We start from the raw sequence: 15,237 nt of genomic DNA on the forward strand, positions 1-15,237 counted from the left end.
GCTCAGGGGACCCTGTGTGGGGTGGGGGGGTGAGCTAGGGGTCTCAGGAAGCACAGCAGGGGTCCACAGCCTCTCTGCCCACTCACCCCCCAAATGCATTTTGGTAGACTGAGGCCTTTGATTTTTTTTTTGCTTTTTGGGTCACACCTGGCGATGCTCAGGGGTCGCTCCTGGCTCTGCACTCAGGAATTAGTCCTGGCGGTGCCCGGGGGACCCTATGAGATGCCAGGGATCAAACCCAGGTCGGCTGCATGCAAGGCAAACGCCCTCCCCGCTGTGCTATCGCTCGGGCCCAGACTGAGGTCTCTGAGGCGTGTGGAAGTGAGCGAGGGAGAACAGGGCGTCGGCAGAACCCGGGCGGGGCCCGGAGACCACCACGCTGGTTTTCAAGTGTCGAACACGGGGGCACCGGCTCAGCCGAACAACAGAGGGAGAAAGATTCAAGCATCAGGCGCCGCTCTCGGGCAGGTTCGAGGGTGATGAGAGGGACCCCAGAGAGGTCACGCCCACTGCCCGCTGGCCTCTGGCCTTTGCACTTCTCTGGATCTTTCTCTGCCGTCAAGCAGATCCAGGTCATCCAGGCCCAGCCCTTGGCCTGTCGGGGACCCCCCGCGAGGGCCCGTCCAGCTTGGCCTGTGTCCACTTCCCGCCGAGAGGGGCTCCCCTCGGCAGAAGGAGAGAAACCAAAATGTAAACTCGACAGAATCAAAACCCCCTTCGCCCCCCCCCCCCGCCAGAGGCAGGAGACAGCAGCGCCCAGCGCCCAGCGTCAGCGGGCGAGTTCCAGGGGGTCCCCGGGCACCACGCAGGGGCAGGCGGCCAGCAGGGCCCCGAGCTGGGAGGACACAGGCGAGAGGAGGAGAGAGGGGCGGCGTTTGGGAGCGCGCTGATGGGCCCGGGCAGAGGAGCGCCCCGAACCGCTCCCGAAAGGATTAGCGGGGACAGGACATCGTGGGCTGGGAACAGCGCCTGCCTGGAATGTTCCCGATCCTGCCCCTGGGGTGGGGAGTCCGTGCCGGGCGCCGCCTGGGCAGGGCCGGCAGAGGAAGGCCGGGGGGACAGTGCTGTGTCCATGCTGCGTTCCCTGCCCCCTAACAAAGCTGGGGAGGGTTTGGGACTAGAATGAAAGAAAAATAGCTGCTCCCCCCTGCCCCCTCCTCCCCTCCCCCCAGTCTCGCCCAACCCCGGGCAGCCTGTGTGCAGAGAAGCCGGGAGGAGAGGGACCACCCCCCCGGGACGGGCAGCGCAGGAGGAGCCCCGACACTAAATCTGCTTTTAAAAGCCCTCTGGTGGGGGGGGCTGGAGTGATAGCACAGTGGGGAGGGCATTTGCCTTGCACGCGGCCAACCCCGGTTCGATTCCCAGCATCCCATAGGGTCCCCGAGCACCGCCAGGAGTGATTCCTGAGTGCAGAGCCAGGAGTAACCCCTGAGCATCACCGGGTGCGACCCAAAAAGAAAAAAAAAAAAAGAAAATAGAAGCCTCTGGGCTGTGCTTGAAAGCTTGGCCTCAGCTTTAGTGCGGTGCGGGGGGGGGGGGGGGGCATGGGCCTTGCACGCTGCTGACCCGGCTTCAGTCCTCGGCACTCGCTGGGAGCCAGCCCTGAGCACAGAGTCGGGAGTAAGGCCAGGGGCGGAGCGCTAGCCCAGCGGGGAGGGCGCTGGCCTTGCAGACGACAGACCGGGTTTGATCCCCGGCGTCCCATGTGCCCCCCCCCCCCACGCAGCGCCGGGAGTAATTCCTGAGTGCAGAGTCAGGAGTCACTCCTGAGCATCGCCGGGTGCGACCCCCAAACAAACATAAAAGAGGGAGCCCTGAGCACTAGTATCAAACACCCCCCAAAAGCCAAAGCAAAAGCAAAGCGAGATTAGATCGGGGGGGGGGTCCCACTGAATCCAGGAGTAAGTGCGTTCCTGTCCCAGATGGCATTTAGGAAGTTCCCCCTTGACCTAACCCCACGGAAGAATACCCCTGTGTCCCGGGGCCCCAGGGCGACCCCGGGGGACACTGGACAGGTGAGCTGGCCCCAAACCCCAAGCCCCAGAAGGGGAAGTGGGTGAGGTGAAAGGTGAGGGGCGGGGGGAGTCTCTTTCTCACGGGGCTGGTGCATCGGCTTGGCACGGAGGGGCCCCAAGTCCAGCCCCCAGCACCACGGGATACCCCCCCCCCCAGAGCAACCTCGGGGCGTGTCCCAGAAACCCGGGACAGTGCGCAGAGACTCGTGACAAGTTTCCCCTCGCCCTTGGCCGCCGCGGCTTCCTCCCCACGGCCGCTCAGGTGTCTCCGTCAACAGACACAAAGTATCTGATCCAGGCGGTGGGTGGAGGCTTTGAATGATGCCTCTATTCAGCTCCCCGCGCTGCGGCCGTGACTCAGGGGGGCGTGGCCCCCGCTCGCTCCACCACCGGGAGGTGACATTAGTCATGAGACAGTTCATTCAGAGAATAAAAAGTTACTTTATAATAGCTAGTGAAAGCTTTTAAGTGCTCATTGCAAAGTCGTTTTAAAGGCCTGCACTTAAGTAATTTTATGGGCGCTCTTGGCTCCTGTGGGCAGCGGCTGGGCGTGGGGCAGAGCCCGGCCAGCGGAGGGGGATGATGCATGCCTGCCTGCGCGGGGCTCCCGGCACGGCTGCTCGTCCTTCTTTTGGAAAAAAAAAAACGTGTGTCTGTGTGTGTCTGTGTGTGTGTCTGTGTGTGTGTGTGTGTGTGTGTGTGTGTGTGTGAGAGAAAGAGAGAGAGAGGGGGTGGGGGGGGGGAGGCAGAGCTCGTTTAGCAGCTTACGGCCCTTGCCTTGCGGGCAGCTGAGAGCTGGGAGGGCGGGGAGGCCGAGGTGGGGAAGGGGCTCGCCTTGCTCCCCGGGACCCCAGGAGGAAGCCCTGAGCACCGCCAGGTGGGCCCCCCCCCCAAAAGAGAGAAGCAGGGGGGGTCCAAGCTCCCCCGCTAGGGCCTTCGCCCGCCCCAGCTCCCAGACAGCGCCGGGACACGCCTCTCAGGGATTCCTGCGGCCCGACCAGGTCCCAGGGCTGGGCACTGCGGGGTACCCTGCCCCTGGGAGTGACGCGCCCACCATCTGGCCACGTCCCTCCGGCACCCCCCAGGGCACCCGAGCACCTCACCCTCTCTGGCCTGCCCCCTCGAGCCTCCGTGGGGTCCCCACACGCACCCCTCAGCGCGTCAGCCACAGGGACGCCCGCTCTGGGCGGGGGAGAGCGGGGCCCGGGGCCGGACACCCCCGCCGTGGGCCCGGGTGTTCGTCAGCTCTCCCTTCCCGCCACCTTGTGACACGCGTGCTCCCGAGAAAGACCCTGGTCCCCTGGTCCCCGGGCCCTGAGCCGCCCGGCGAGCTCAGGCCCTACCCAGCAGTGAGAGAGGCCGTGGTCTCGGTGCAGTAAGCGGAACCTGAATTCAGGGCTCTGTGTGTGTGTGTGTGTGTGTGTGTGCACGTGTGTGCATGTGTGTGCATGTGTCATGTGTGTGCATGTGTGCACGCATGTGTGTGCATGTGTGCGCGTGTGTGTGTGGTGTTTGGGCCACACCTGGCAGTGCTCAGGGGCCGGGGGGTCAGTCCCAGCCGTGCCCTGGAGGACCCCGCGCGTCAGGCACGGGCCCCGGGCCTCCTACGTGCGCAGCTGCTCCCAGCTCCCGGCCCCCGGATCCTGAGCCTGTTCTTCCTGTTCCTCATCCGTCCGACCTCGGACAAGAGCTGGACCTGGAATGTGACCCTGTTCCCTTCCCCTGGGCCCCATCCCAGAGGCCAGAAGTGGGGGGGTCCCCGCGGGGTGCAGGACCTGCTCCCTCCGGCCCCTTCTCCCGCTGGGCCAGGCAGTGTGAGGGCTGAATGACCCAGCAGTGTCCGGCGGGTGAGCTCGGCCTGACCAAGACCCCCTCCCCCCTGCTCTGGCCCTGACGTCCCAGCAGCCCCCCTCCCCACAACGTCAGCCCCTGCGGCAGGGCTACCTGGAGCTGGTGAACGCAAAAAAAAAAAAAAAAAAAACGTTTTGCAATATTTCAACAGAGGGCGCTGCGGGCAGCCGCTTCCCCAACTATTCCCTGGACCCCTCTCGGCCATCAGAGCCGCCTGGGGCCCTGCCTCGCGTGAGGCCGGCCCGGTTCTGTCCCCACACCTCCTCCAGCCCCCGACAGGGAAACGTCCACCCTTGGGAGCGCCGGATGGACGGCTCGGGGGCTGAGGCGTGTGTCTCGCCCAGAGACGCCCCCAGAACTGATCCAGCGCCCCGAGCCTGGCCAGGAGAAAGCCCCGAGCACCACCCGGTGTGGCCCCCAACCCTGTCAGCCCTTCTTCCCTTGGGGGGGTCTCCAGAGGGGGGACCTGAGTGGCTCTCGGAGGCCTCCACTGTGGAGGTGCCCGTGTGTAGCTCGAACTTCCCGCACGGGGAAGCCGGCCCAAAACACAGTGTCCTCATGCCCCTGAGCCGCACAGCAGAGGGCACGGTGCTCCCTTCCCCCCGTGGGAAGGGGAAATGGGGATGGGGGTCTCCACTGGGGGGGGGGGAGGAGACCTCGTGCGCAGCTGTTTGGGCGCCACCCAAGTGCCCCAGCCATGAGGAGCCTTCACGAGGGCCTCAGGGCGTCCAGCCTTAGCCACACTGGCTGGCCGGAGGGGGAGGGGCGTGGTTGGCCCTGCCCGCCCCCCCCACCCGCCCCCATCTGCCTCCGCTGGGCGCCGTGCGCTCGCCTCGCGGCCGGGCGTGGCCCGAGTTGCATACCGAGGCCCAGATTAGGAATTTCTGGCAGGATTCCGCCTCCTGTGGGAAAGGACAAGTCCGGACACGGGCCTAACGCCGCGGTGAGGCCAGCCGGGAAGGGACGCCACCCCGGCCTCCCTCCTTCCAGCCAGAACTAGTCTGGTCTCCGCGGTGCCGGCTCCCGCACTCCCCCGCGACTCCCCAGCGCGCTCTGCTCCCGAAGTCTGTCGGCCTCGATGGGAGATCGAGTCGGTTCTGGCAAGCTCCGGAAGGTTCTAGAAGGCGCCAGATGGTTCTGCCGGGCTACCTCACCGCTGATCCCTCAGGGGAAGGTTCTGACCACTATTGTTCACCTCTAGAAACGTCAGCATGTGACAGTCGAGAAAGCCCAGGGGTGTGGGGGGAAACTCCACGGCTTCTCCTCCCCCACCTGAGCCCAAAATCCCCCCTGGGGCCCCCTCCTGCCCTGACCCTCAGCCCCGGGCCTCGCCTCCCTGAGCTGGGGGGCCCTGAGCATCCTTCTGGAAACTGAGTGCCGGCGGCTGCCAGGCTGGGGGCCCTGGGGTCCCCCCCCACTCCGAGTTAACTCGAAAGGGGGTGTTTGCCCCGCCTTGTTACTACGTCACTTCCTGCACAGAGAACTGGACCAGCCGCTGGGTCGAAAACAAGACTCAGCCGCACTTGGCGCGTCCCCACGGGTCTGCGGCCAAAGCGTCTCAAGGTGCTTCAGGAAGTTAGGCCTCGATACCTCTCCCTCCCCACCTCCCCTCTCCCTCCCTGCCTGTTTCTCTCCCTCCCTCCCTTCCCCCTCCTCTCTCCCTCTCTCCCTCTGCCTCCCTTCCTCTCTCTCCCTCCTTCTCTCTCTCTCCTTCCCTCTCTCTTCCTCTCTCTCCCCCTCCTCCCTCCCCGCCGTCACTCTGTCTGTCTGTCTCTCCCCGTCCCTCTCTGTCTGTCCCTTTCGTCCCATTGCGTAGCCGAGTGTGTGTGATGGCCACACAGGTGTCCCCGTGGTTCCTGAAGCTTCCGTCAGCCCAGCGCTCTCTCCTTGGCCCCTCAGCCGTCACACACACACACACACACACACACACACACACACACACACACACACACACACACACCGTGTCATCATCTCTTGGTTTCTCGGGGTTCTTTCCCTCTGGGCTTCTCTCCCCCGCCCGAGGCTCGAGGCCATGTCCCAGGGAGCACTGTGGGCCCCCCCCCGTTGGGCACTGGCAGAACGGGGTGTCCCGAGCATTCCTGCGAGGGTTCCTGTGGGAGGGGGACCCGCGGGGGCCTCAGGGGCCACGGACAAGACACGCACAACCTCGGCGGACACGGCGGCCGCCAGTGTCCTTCCCCCTGTCCCAGCGTCCCAGCTGTGTTACCTAGGCGACCGTCCCCGAGAAACGAAGCTGACCAGGGCTGTCGGGGTCAGCCCCGTGTGCTCCCCTCGGCCCGGCCTTCCCCGCACGACCCTGCGGCACGTCCACGGCGACACGCTCCGGGGACTTTGGAAACAGAAGCCTGGGGAGGCTCAGAGGGGGCCTGGGGGAAGAGCAGCCTGAGTCGGCCTCACCCCCGCCACCCTCCGGACCCGAGTCCGCCATTCCCGGGACTTGCTTAGTCCTCCGGAGAGCGGCCCGAGGCGAACACCCCCGCCCCCAGCTCCGTGCGCTGCCCCCACCCACCTTGGCCCTCGTCCCTGGGGGTCGTGATTCCCTCCAGGTGCCGTCTCTCGGGGGCTCCAGCGCTGGCCCCCACCCACCTTGGCCCTCATCCCTGGGGGGGGTCGTGATTCCCTCCAGGTGCCGTCTCTCGGGGGCTCCAGCGCCGGCCCCGCATGGGTCTCCCGGGCCAACACCGTCCTTGGCAGGGAGGCTCTGAAGACTCGGCCGGCTCCGGGCGCGGGGGGCCGGCCAGCAGCCTCCGCCCGCTCCCGGGGACAGGGCTGGAGTGGCCGGGCGTAGCCCCCTGGGCCAGCTGGGGCAGCCGTGGATCCACAGGGAACTCCAGGATTCTCTCTGGGGGGTGGGGAGCACCAGGGCCCGAGAGCCCAGTGGTGCAGGGGGAGGGGACCCAGGGGACTCCCCGACTCCCGCCTGCTCCTCCCGCCTCGCCCCTTCCGAGCAGGGGGACGTTCCTCGTTTCCCGCACCTCAGCCCGCGGCTTCTGGTTTGACCTCCGACCTGCACGGTGGCCCTGGGAAGGGCCCTGGGGGCTGTTGGGCTCAGGGGGCCCCGAGTGAGCCGCCCCTCCGTCCTCCCGAGGCCTCCTCCCACCCCTTCCTTGCCCCGGGAGTGGCCGTGCTGGGCCTTCCCGGGTCGGGCGGGCTGCTGTGCCCGGCGCCACCGGGCAGCCTGGGGGGCAGGCCCGGGAGTCAGCGCTCTCGGGGGGGCGGGGGGGTCAGGCGGGCGGGGCTGCTGTCACGTGCAGGCCGGCCCCAGCAGGCAGGGGTGGGACAGCGACACCGCGCATGCGCAGCTCACTGCAGGGCACGCGCCCGGGACCCGTGGATGTCCAGGCCACGCCTGTGCCGTGCGTCTGTGTCTTCACCTGTGCGCTCTGCATGCACCTGTGCGGATCTGCATGTGCTTCTCGAGGCACTCCGGCCGCCCGTGCGCATCTGTGCGTGCGTGCCTGTGTGGGGGCCCATGTGTACGTGGTGTGTGCATGGTGCGTGTGGATTTGTGTGTGGTGTGTGTTTCCACATCGTGCGTACGTATCCACCCGTGTGTGTGCATGCAGCTGGGCGCGTGTTCACAGGTGTGTCTGTGTGCATGTGTGTTTACATAAGTGCCTGCGTGCATACATGTGTGTATACTGGTTCATCCGCATGCGTGTGCTGTGCATGCCCATGTGTGTATCCACATGTGTGTGTGCATGCATGTTGCTGTGTGTGGTGTTCCTGGGTGCATTTCTCCTCTCGAGGCAGCCCTGACAGACAGACAGACAGACAGACAGACAGACAGACAGATGCAGCGGCCACGCACTTGAGCCCGGGCTGAGCTTTCTCCCTGACCGCCGACTCCTCGTGGTGAGCGTCCTCTGAGCGTGTTGGGGTGGCAGGACCCGCCCCGGGAGACCCCTGTGCAGGAGGAGCTGTCGGGCTCCCTCCAAGGACACAGCAGCCAGGGAGCTCGGCCGGACCCTGTCAGCGACCTTCCTTTGGGGGTCCGCAGGCCCATGGGGCGTCACGTCCTCTTGCCCAGCCCCCGAGCGATGAAGGCCGGGCCCCCCCGTAAGCCGGCCGCCGGCAGCACGGGCTCACAGCCCGCAGAGCGCCAGGCGTGGGGAGAAAAGCCGCGTCTGCAGACAAGGGAGTTGGGATGCCAGGATGGGGACCCCCCAGGGGTCGGGCCCGGAGTTGACTGCGCCCACCCCAGGCCTGACCCTTCCCTGGCCAGCAGGAGTTATGGCTTCCCGGGCGGGTGCGGGGGGGAGCGGGGGCTGTGTCAGGGATGGGGGCAGGGATGCTCTGAGGCTGTTTGTTGACCGACTGCACGTTTAGCTTCTCTCGGGCACTGGGATCTCCCCCCCGGGACCGGCTGCAAACAGGATCTCCAGAGGGAGACTCGTTTCCGTTTACAACGCGAGCGGCTGCGTGAAATTACAGGCGCGTCCCAATGAGTGATCAATGCGGCAGGCGTTGTGGCCCGGCGTTGCGGACGGCCCACGCCGAGACGGCCAAGAACAATATCTCCCATTGTCGATCTTTTATTTTGTTTTCTTTCCTTCCCCCCCCCCCCGTTCCTTGTCTCCAGGAGACCAATTAATTGTTCAAAGGTAATGTATAGAGGAGATGTCTAGATCATTTTCTTTGGCACCGTCTCTGCCCGCTCTGCGGTCTGCCCAACAATAAAGCCGAAATTTGTTTTGTAATGATGGTTCCAGTTGAACTGGAATTCCTTTGAAGTCCCTGCAGTTTGCTCTTGTGAGAGCTCAAGATATTATTTGCCTGCAATAAAACACGCGCCGTCCATTATCGAAATATGCCACAGATGCGGCTGGAGTAGCAGGCTCTGGCGCTTGGGGTCTTCCTGGGGGGGGCGCAGAGCGTGTCAAAACCCCCTGCGGGCGTCCATCTGGGACTCCGTGGGCCCCGCACGCAGCCATGAAGCACCCCGGGGGCAGTGCCACCCCCAGCGGTGCGGCTGGGGCGCACACGAGCCCCTGGACGGACAGACAGACAGACAGACAGACAGACAGCTCCAAGCAGGCCACGCTCGCCCGGCCTGATAATTAAGACCTCGCGCCGTGCCAAGTTGCTGTAAAGGTTCGGCTTCTCGGCTCTTGCATCAGCTGACCTAAATTATTTAAGGCTGTTGTCACCTCTGAATAAATATAGTCATTGTCTTTGGTCTCTATTTATACTTGGGAACTCTTTCCCGTCCACCCCCGCGGCCTGGAACGATCCATCCACCTCAGGGGGAAGACGAGTCCCGGGGCTGCGGGCGCAGGTGCAGAGCACTGCCAGGGCGGGAGGCGGGCAGAGGTGGCGGCGCTCCTCCCCGCAGCGGGCGCTGGGCCACCACGGGAGACGCCGGGGGCGGGGGGCTGGTCCGCCCTCGACGCCCAGTTTCCCAGGAAGTGACCGTGTGCGGGCAGAGAGCACGTGGCAAGAGGGTGCCCAGGCACTCACGAGAGGGTCCCTCCCGTGGCAGTTCTGCCTTTTATTTGGGGGGTAGGGGGCGGGGGGCTCAGCCCCTGGTTCTGACAGTGCATCCCTGTCCCTCAGGACAGCCCCCCGGGGTGGCGCCTGAGCTGTGTGCTGGGGACTGATCTTTAAGGAGAACCTGGAGGTGCACAAGGCTGAGTCGTGTCCGTGAGTGACACTTTGACATGATTTCGAGATGCGACGTTGAATCCAGCCGGGTTGAGATGCCGACCGGTTCCTTTCCCAGCACCATCTAGGGTCCCCCAAGCAGGACCAAGAGTGGTCCGTGAGCACAGAGCCTCAGAGACACAGCGGGTATGGAGACAAGGGAAGGAAGAAGGAAAGGAGGGAGGGAGGGAGGGAGATAACAGAGATAGAAAAGAAAGAAAGAAAGAAAGAAAGAAAGAAAGAAAGAAAGAAAGAAAGAAAGAAAGAAAGAAAGAAAGAAAGAAAGAAAGAGAAAGAAGAAGGAAAGAAAGAGAAAGAACAGAAAGAGAAAGAAAAAAGAGAGAAAGATAAAGAAAGGAAGGAAAGAAATAAATAAAAAAAAAATAGGGGCTGGAGCGATAGCATAGCAGGTAGGGCATTTGCCTTGCATGCGACCGACCCAGGTTCGATTCCCAGCATCCCATATGGTTCCCTGAGAACCACCAGGAGTAATTCCTGAGTGCAGAGCCAGGAGTAACTCCTGTGCATCACCAGGTGTGACCCAAAAAGCAAAAAAAAAAAAAAGAAAGAAAGAAAGAAAAGAAAAGAAAGGAAAGGAAAGAAGGAAGTACAGATAAGGAAGTACAGATAGAAAGAAAAGAAAAGAAAAAAAGAAAGGAAAGGAAAGGAAAGGAAGAAAAAATGAAAGGAGGAAGGACAGGTAGAAAAGAAAGAAAAAGAAAGAAAGAAAGAAAGAAAGAAAGAAAGAAAGAAAGAAAGAAAGAAAGAAAGAAAGAAAGAAAGAAAGAAAAGGAGAGAGAGAGAAGAGAGGGAGAGAGATGCCTGACTCAAGGACACGTGTTGACCCCAGGAAGTCTCTGCTCAGGGGAGTTTATAAGCATGTCACATGGACCCAAATAGAGTAAACTTTACTCTTTGAGCCCGACGGAGCCCTGACTTACCCTCCCCATCTGGCGCTCTGCCTCCCTCCTGCTTCCATCCCCATCCTGGCCCTGATTTGCGTTTAGATGAGGGGACGGGGTGTGGGGGGGATCCCTTTGAACTCTCTACCGACACCCCCAAGTCCAGGCAGGAGGGAAGCTGAGCAAAGGGGGGGCCACCGGAGCGGAGGCTGCTCTGGGGGTGCAGGTCCGGCCCCAGAAGCCGGAGAAGCAGACGACCCCGGGCAGCTGGTGGGGCTCTCAGGGGAAGCAGCCCCAAATACGGCCCCCCCCTCTTGGTCCACACCTTCAGGAGCGCCCACGAGACTCCCAGGACCCGTGGAGAAACCCCCGGGCTCTGACTGCTTGTCCCCTGGCTGGCCCAGCGGCCCCCGGACACGGCCCCCGACAGCCCAGTGTGGACTCGACTCAAGAAGGGCCCCCTGGGAAAGGCGCGGGCAGGGCGGCCAGGGGGCCTCGGCGTCTGGCTCCGTGACAGCCACCACGACGCACGGCCTCGTTCCTGGCCAGGGGCCCGGCAGCGCCACCTCGCACTCGGAAGCCTGTTGACCCGAGTCCCCTCTGTGTCTGCGGTGCCACGTGCCGCCTTTCCACGACAGGGCGTGGCACAGGGCGCACAGCAACCACGGCCCGCTCTGCGGGGCCCACGCCGCCCCGGGAGGCAGGCGCAGGGACAGCGGAGATCGCGGACACAGCGGCTGTCAACCTGCACCGGGCACGGACAGACGGAGGGACGCACTGGGGGAAGAAGCGGGCCAGGCGCGAGATAAGCAATGTAAACAGACAGACAGGAGCTCCAAAAAAGAGTCGAGGGAAATGCTAGAAATCCGAAAGTCCAGAGAAGGCTTCTGGGGACCAGAGAGCGACAGCACAGCGGGGAGGGCGTTTGCCTTGCACACGGCCGACCTGGGTTCGATTCCCAGCATCCCATAGGGTCCCCCAAGCACCGCCAGGAGTAATCCCTGTGCTTCGCCAGGTGTGACCCAAAAAGCGAGAGAGAGAGAGAGAGAGAGAGAGAGAGAGAGAGAGAGAGAGAAGACGGAGAGAGAGGGAGAGAAAAGAGAGAGAAGAGAGAGAGGAAGGGAGAGGGAGAAAGAGAGGGAGAGGGAGGGAGAGAGAGAGGAAGGGAGAGGGAGAAAAGAAAGAGAGGGAGAGGGAGGGAGAGAGTAAGAGAGGGAGGGAGAGAGGGAGAGAGAGCAGAGGGAGGGAGAGAGGGAGAGAGAGCAGAGGGAGAGAGGGAGGGAGAGAGAGGGAGAGAGAGAAAGAGGGAGGGAGAGGGAGAGAGAGGGGAGAGAGAGAGAGAATGGAAGGGAGAGAGAGACAGGGAGGGAGAGAGAGACAGGGAGAGAAGGCATCTGTGAGGCTTTCGGGACACTGGTCTTGGCTCAGTCAAGAATTGATGACTTGGATAAGCCAGTAGAAAGGAGCTGGGTTGGGGGTGGGGGGGCAGGACAGTGAGTGGGGACCTCCGGAAGAGAAGAGCCAGGGGCGTCGAGACAGCCTTGAGAAGGGGGGGGGGGAGTCTTGGAGGAGAACCCGCCAGAGGAAGCAGAGTGAGGTGAACCCCCCACGGCGACCCCTGAGCCCACACGCAGGAAATAAAAGGCCCACACGCAGGAAATAAAAGGCCAAAAGAAGCAAAAGCGAGATTTCTGGAGGGAGCCTGAGTGAGGATCACGTCGTCGGGGGCGCTGGGGCGCACAGAGCTCGGGGCCCCTGACCACGCTTTGACTCCTGGTGCCCCCCGCCCCCACCCTCGGCCCGCAGGCCTCCCCAGCCCTGCGGGGCCGAGCCGCACCGGCTCCTCAAACCCGGTTCACAGGACCCCGCCCCAACCGGCCAGGGGTCACCCCCGGGTCCTCCGGGCTGTCCTGAGCGCCACCTGCAAAAGCCCTCCCCCCTCCAAAAAAAAAAAGAAAGTGTGACGTTCGATTTCACCTCTGAAACCATGTGAACCACCAGGATGAAGGACTGAAAGTATTTTTTAAAGCGCGCCCAGGAGTTCTATATGTAGCCATTTATTTTTGGTCAAAGCGAAAGAAAAATAGACTTTCTCAGACAAATCAAAAAAAAGAAAAAAGGTGGCTCTATTTGTTTCTAGGAACTGAAGGGGAATGACGTTTCCCTTGATGAAAATAAGATACTTTGTTAATACGTGCGTGTCGGTTTGGGGGGGCCACACCCAGTGGTTTTAGAGGCTCCTGGTGGCTCCGGAGTCACTCTGCCCAGTGCTCAGGGGACCGTGGAGTGGGGGGATCAGAGTGGGTCGGCCATCTGCGGGGCGAGTCCTTACCTCCCTGTCGCACTTCTGGCCCCGGTGTCAGTGAACATCAGTTCACTGTTCGAAGACTAATTCTCAGCGTCATCGGGCAAGGGTCCAGCGCCCGGCGTAGCCACGGCAGTCCTGAGAGCAGGATTGATCCGACCTGGCCTCGGGACTCACCGTAAAACTGCTGCTGGGAAAGGGAAGTGGATGGACCCAGGGCTGATAAGGGGACCCAGGCTCAGGGGCAGCGGGTCTGTGTGGAAGGCTCCGGAAGGCGGGTCTTTCCAGCAGGGAAACCGAAAATCCACATGCAAAAAAAAAAAAAAAAGGATGTAGATGGAGAGCTTCCGCCCGTGACAGTAACCAACTCAGGACACAACACGCCAAGCCCAGCCCAGCCCCTCCACGATAAGCCAGGGCCCGGCGGCTTGTCCTTCCATTTGCGACGAGGAGTCCTTCGTGACGGCAAGGGAACCACCGCCCAGGGGAGAGGTAGGGCAGGAGGAAAACTCCAGAAAGACACTCCTGGAGAAACGCAAAAACAAGTCGCAGACTTGGAGAAACTTTTTTTTTTCCTTTTTTCTTTTTATTTTTCTTTTTTTTTTTTTAAGCAGAATACATATCTGATCAAGGCCTGGTATCCAAAACATGCAAAGAACTCTCAACATTCAATGACGAGAAAGAGCCGGCCCCAATGCAGAAACGGGTGAAAGGTCTCTAGGGAGACGCCTCCCAAAGGCAGCCTGCAGAGAGAACAGCCCCGGGCAGGGGGTCATCCTCGGGGAACTCTTCACACCTCCAAAGAATCACACCCCCACCCCCTCCCCGCAGCCCTGTGGTCACCTAAGAGTGAAAACTGACAACACCTCCTGTGGGCAAGTGTCAGGGGCCGGGGGCCCAGCCGGCAGCTGGTGGGAGCGCCAAATGGTGCCCGCCCCTTGGAAGCTGAGGCCTGCGGACTCTTTCAGGGCTAAACATCGCCCCACGGGTGGGCCCCGACTCAGTCGAAAACGGGGGGCGCCGTGAAAAGCCACAGGCGAAGGTTTACAGCAAGTGAACCTGCCCCTTCCTCAGGCTGGACGCAAGGGGCTGGCCACCCCCACCCCCCCGGGGGGCTGCACCCACGCCAGGAGGTCCACGCAGGGCGGGCAGTGAGTGGAGGACAGGAGCTCCGGAAACCGCACAGAGACACGGGCGGGCTGGGGGGGCCTGACCCCCGGGCCACGCGACGGACGGATTCCAACCGGATTCCAGCTCTGGGAAGGGCCGGCCCGAGGAGCTGGCCGCAAGCTGTGCGGTGGCCACGGATTTCGGGGAGGGAGGGAGGGAGGGAGGGGGGGAGGGAGGGAGGGAGGGAGGGAGGGAGGGAGGTGGGGGGGAGGGATTGGTGGAGCCCTGGAGCTAGAGTTGTTGTTGTTGTTGCTGGTTTGGGGCCACACCAGGCAGTGCTCAGGACTTGCTCCTGGCGGGCTCGGGGGATGCCGGGGAGGTGGAACCCGGGCGGGCCCCGAGAAAGGCACCTTCTGGCTGGTTTCTGGGCCCAGCCGCCCCCACACCGGGGTCTCCGTGTGGCGAGGACCCCGTGCGGGACCACGGAAGGGAAGCGACCCCAAGGCAGACACTGGCTCTGGCCCACAAGGCGTCGGTGTCCGCTGACCGGTTGTCATCACCTTTTCACGTAGCTTTAATACACGGGGAGAGGCGAGGAGGCAGGGGGGGGGGGCTCTGTGCTTTCCGTGTAAGTCCCACAGCTAAACCCCACTCATTTGGGGGGTAGAGGGTGGCAGGGGGCGGGGGCGCACTCAGCAGTGCCCCGGGAAGGGGGAACCCGGGCCCAGCACGTGCAAATGCCCTACTCGCCGTCCTACACAATCGTCTTCAAACTTGGGGCCGCCTGGTGTGCCCCCACCCTTTCCGATCCCTCTCTCCGCAGGGTCCCCCGAGCACCGCGGGGGTGTGGGGGCAAGGTCTGGGCAGGGGTAGGGGTGACACCCGCCGTTGGTCCCGGCAGCAGGAACCGCCTTGTTCTTTAAGGAGCCCCCTCTGGCGGGCGGGCGGGCGGGGCGGGCGGGAGACGCAGGTTCGGGCCCGGCACTGCTAGACGGACCCCCCCCAGGGAGCACCATGGGAGCGAGCATCGAGCCCCAAGAAGGAGGTGGCCCCGAGCTTCACCGCAAGGGGCGCCCCCAACGCCTCCATGAGCAGAACAACCTGCCGAGGGAGAAGCTTGGGGCTCCCCCAAATCCAGAAAACGCTTTTGGGGTGCTGGGATCTCGGGGGAGGGGGCCCACAGGGTATGGAGCCGGTGCTGCCTGTGATGTCGAGCTGGAGGGGGGCTCAGCCTTCCGAACCCGGGCGGGCGTCGCTGAAACCCTGGACATTTGTTTGCCCCCCGGCCCGGCCTGGGGGGCCTGCATGAGCCCCCTCTCCCCCCGCACTCCAGCTGCTGTTGATCAGGACTGGCTTCTCACGGTGTTTAAAAAAGGGAATCGGGGTGGGG

The 15,237-nt window shown here is 63.1% G+C and overlaps 1 protein-coding gene across 3 annotated transcripts in view; it reads left to right on the forward strand.

Moving 5' to 3' along the window:
• Positions 1–15,237, forward strand: part of GMDS (GDP-mannose 4,6-dehydratase) — a 429,624-nt gene that overhangs the window by 381,252 nt on the left and 33,135 nt on the right. The window contains exon 11 of one of the 3 annotated variants that reach the window (XM_055128852.1): positions 4,758–4,817. The exons of the other annotated variants lie outside the window; for them this stretch is intronic. Coding sequence (XP_054984827.1) covers positions 4,758–4,802 — 45 coding nt within the window. The 3' untranslated portion in view covers positions 4,803–4,817. Of the gene's footprint in view, positions 1–4,757; positions 4,818–15,237 lie in introns of those variants that run through there. 3 annotated transcript variants of the gene reach the window in all.

This window comes from Sorex araneus, chromosome 2 (assembly GCF_027595985.1).
Source record: "Sorex araneus isolate mSorAra2 chromosome 2, mSorAra2.pri, whole genome shotgun sequence".
NCBI classification, from domain to species: domain Eukaryota; kingdom Metazoa; phylum Chordata; class Mammalia; order Eulipotyphla; family Soricidae; genus Sorex; species Sorex araneus.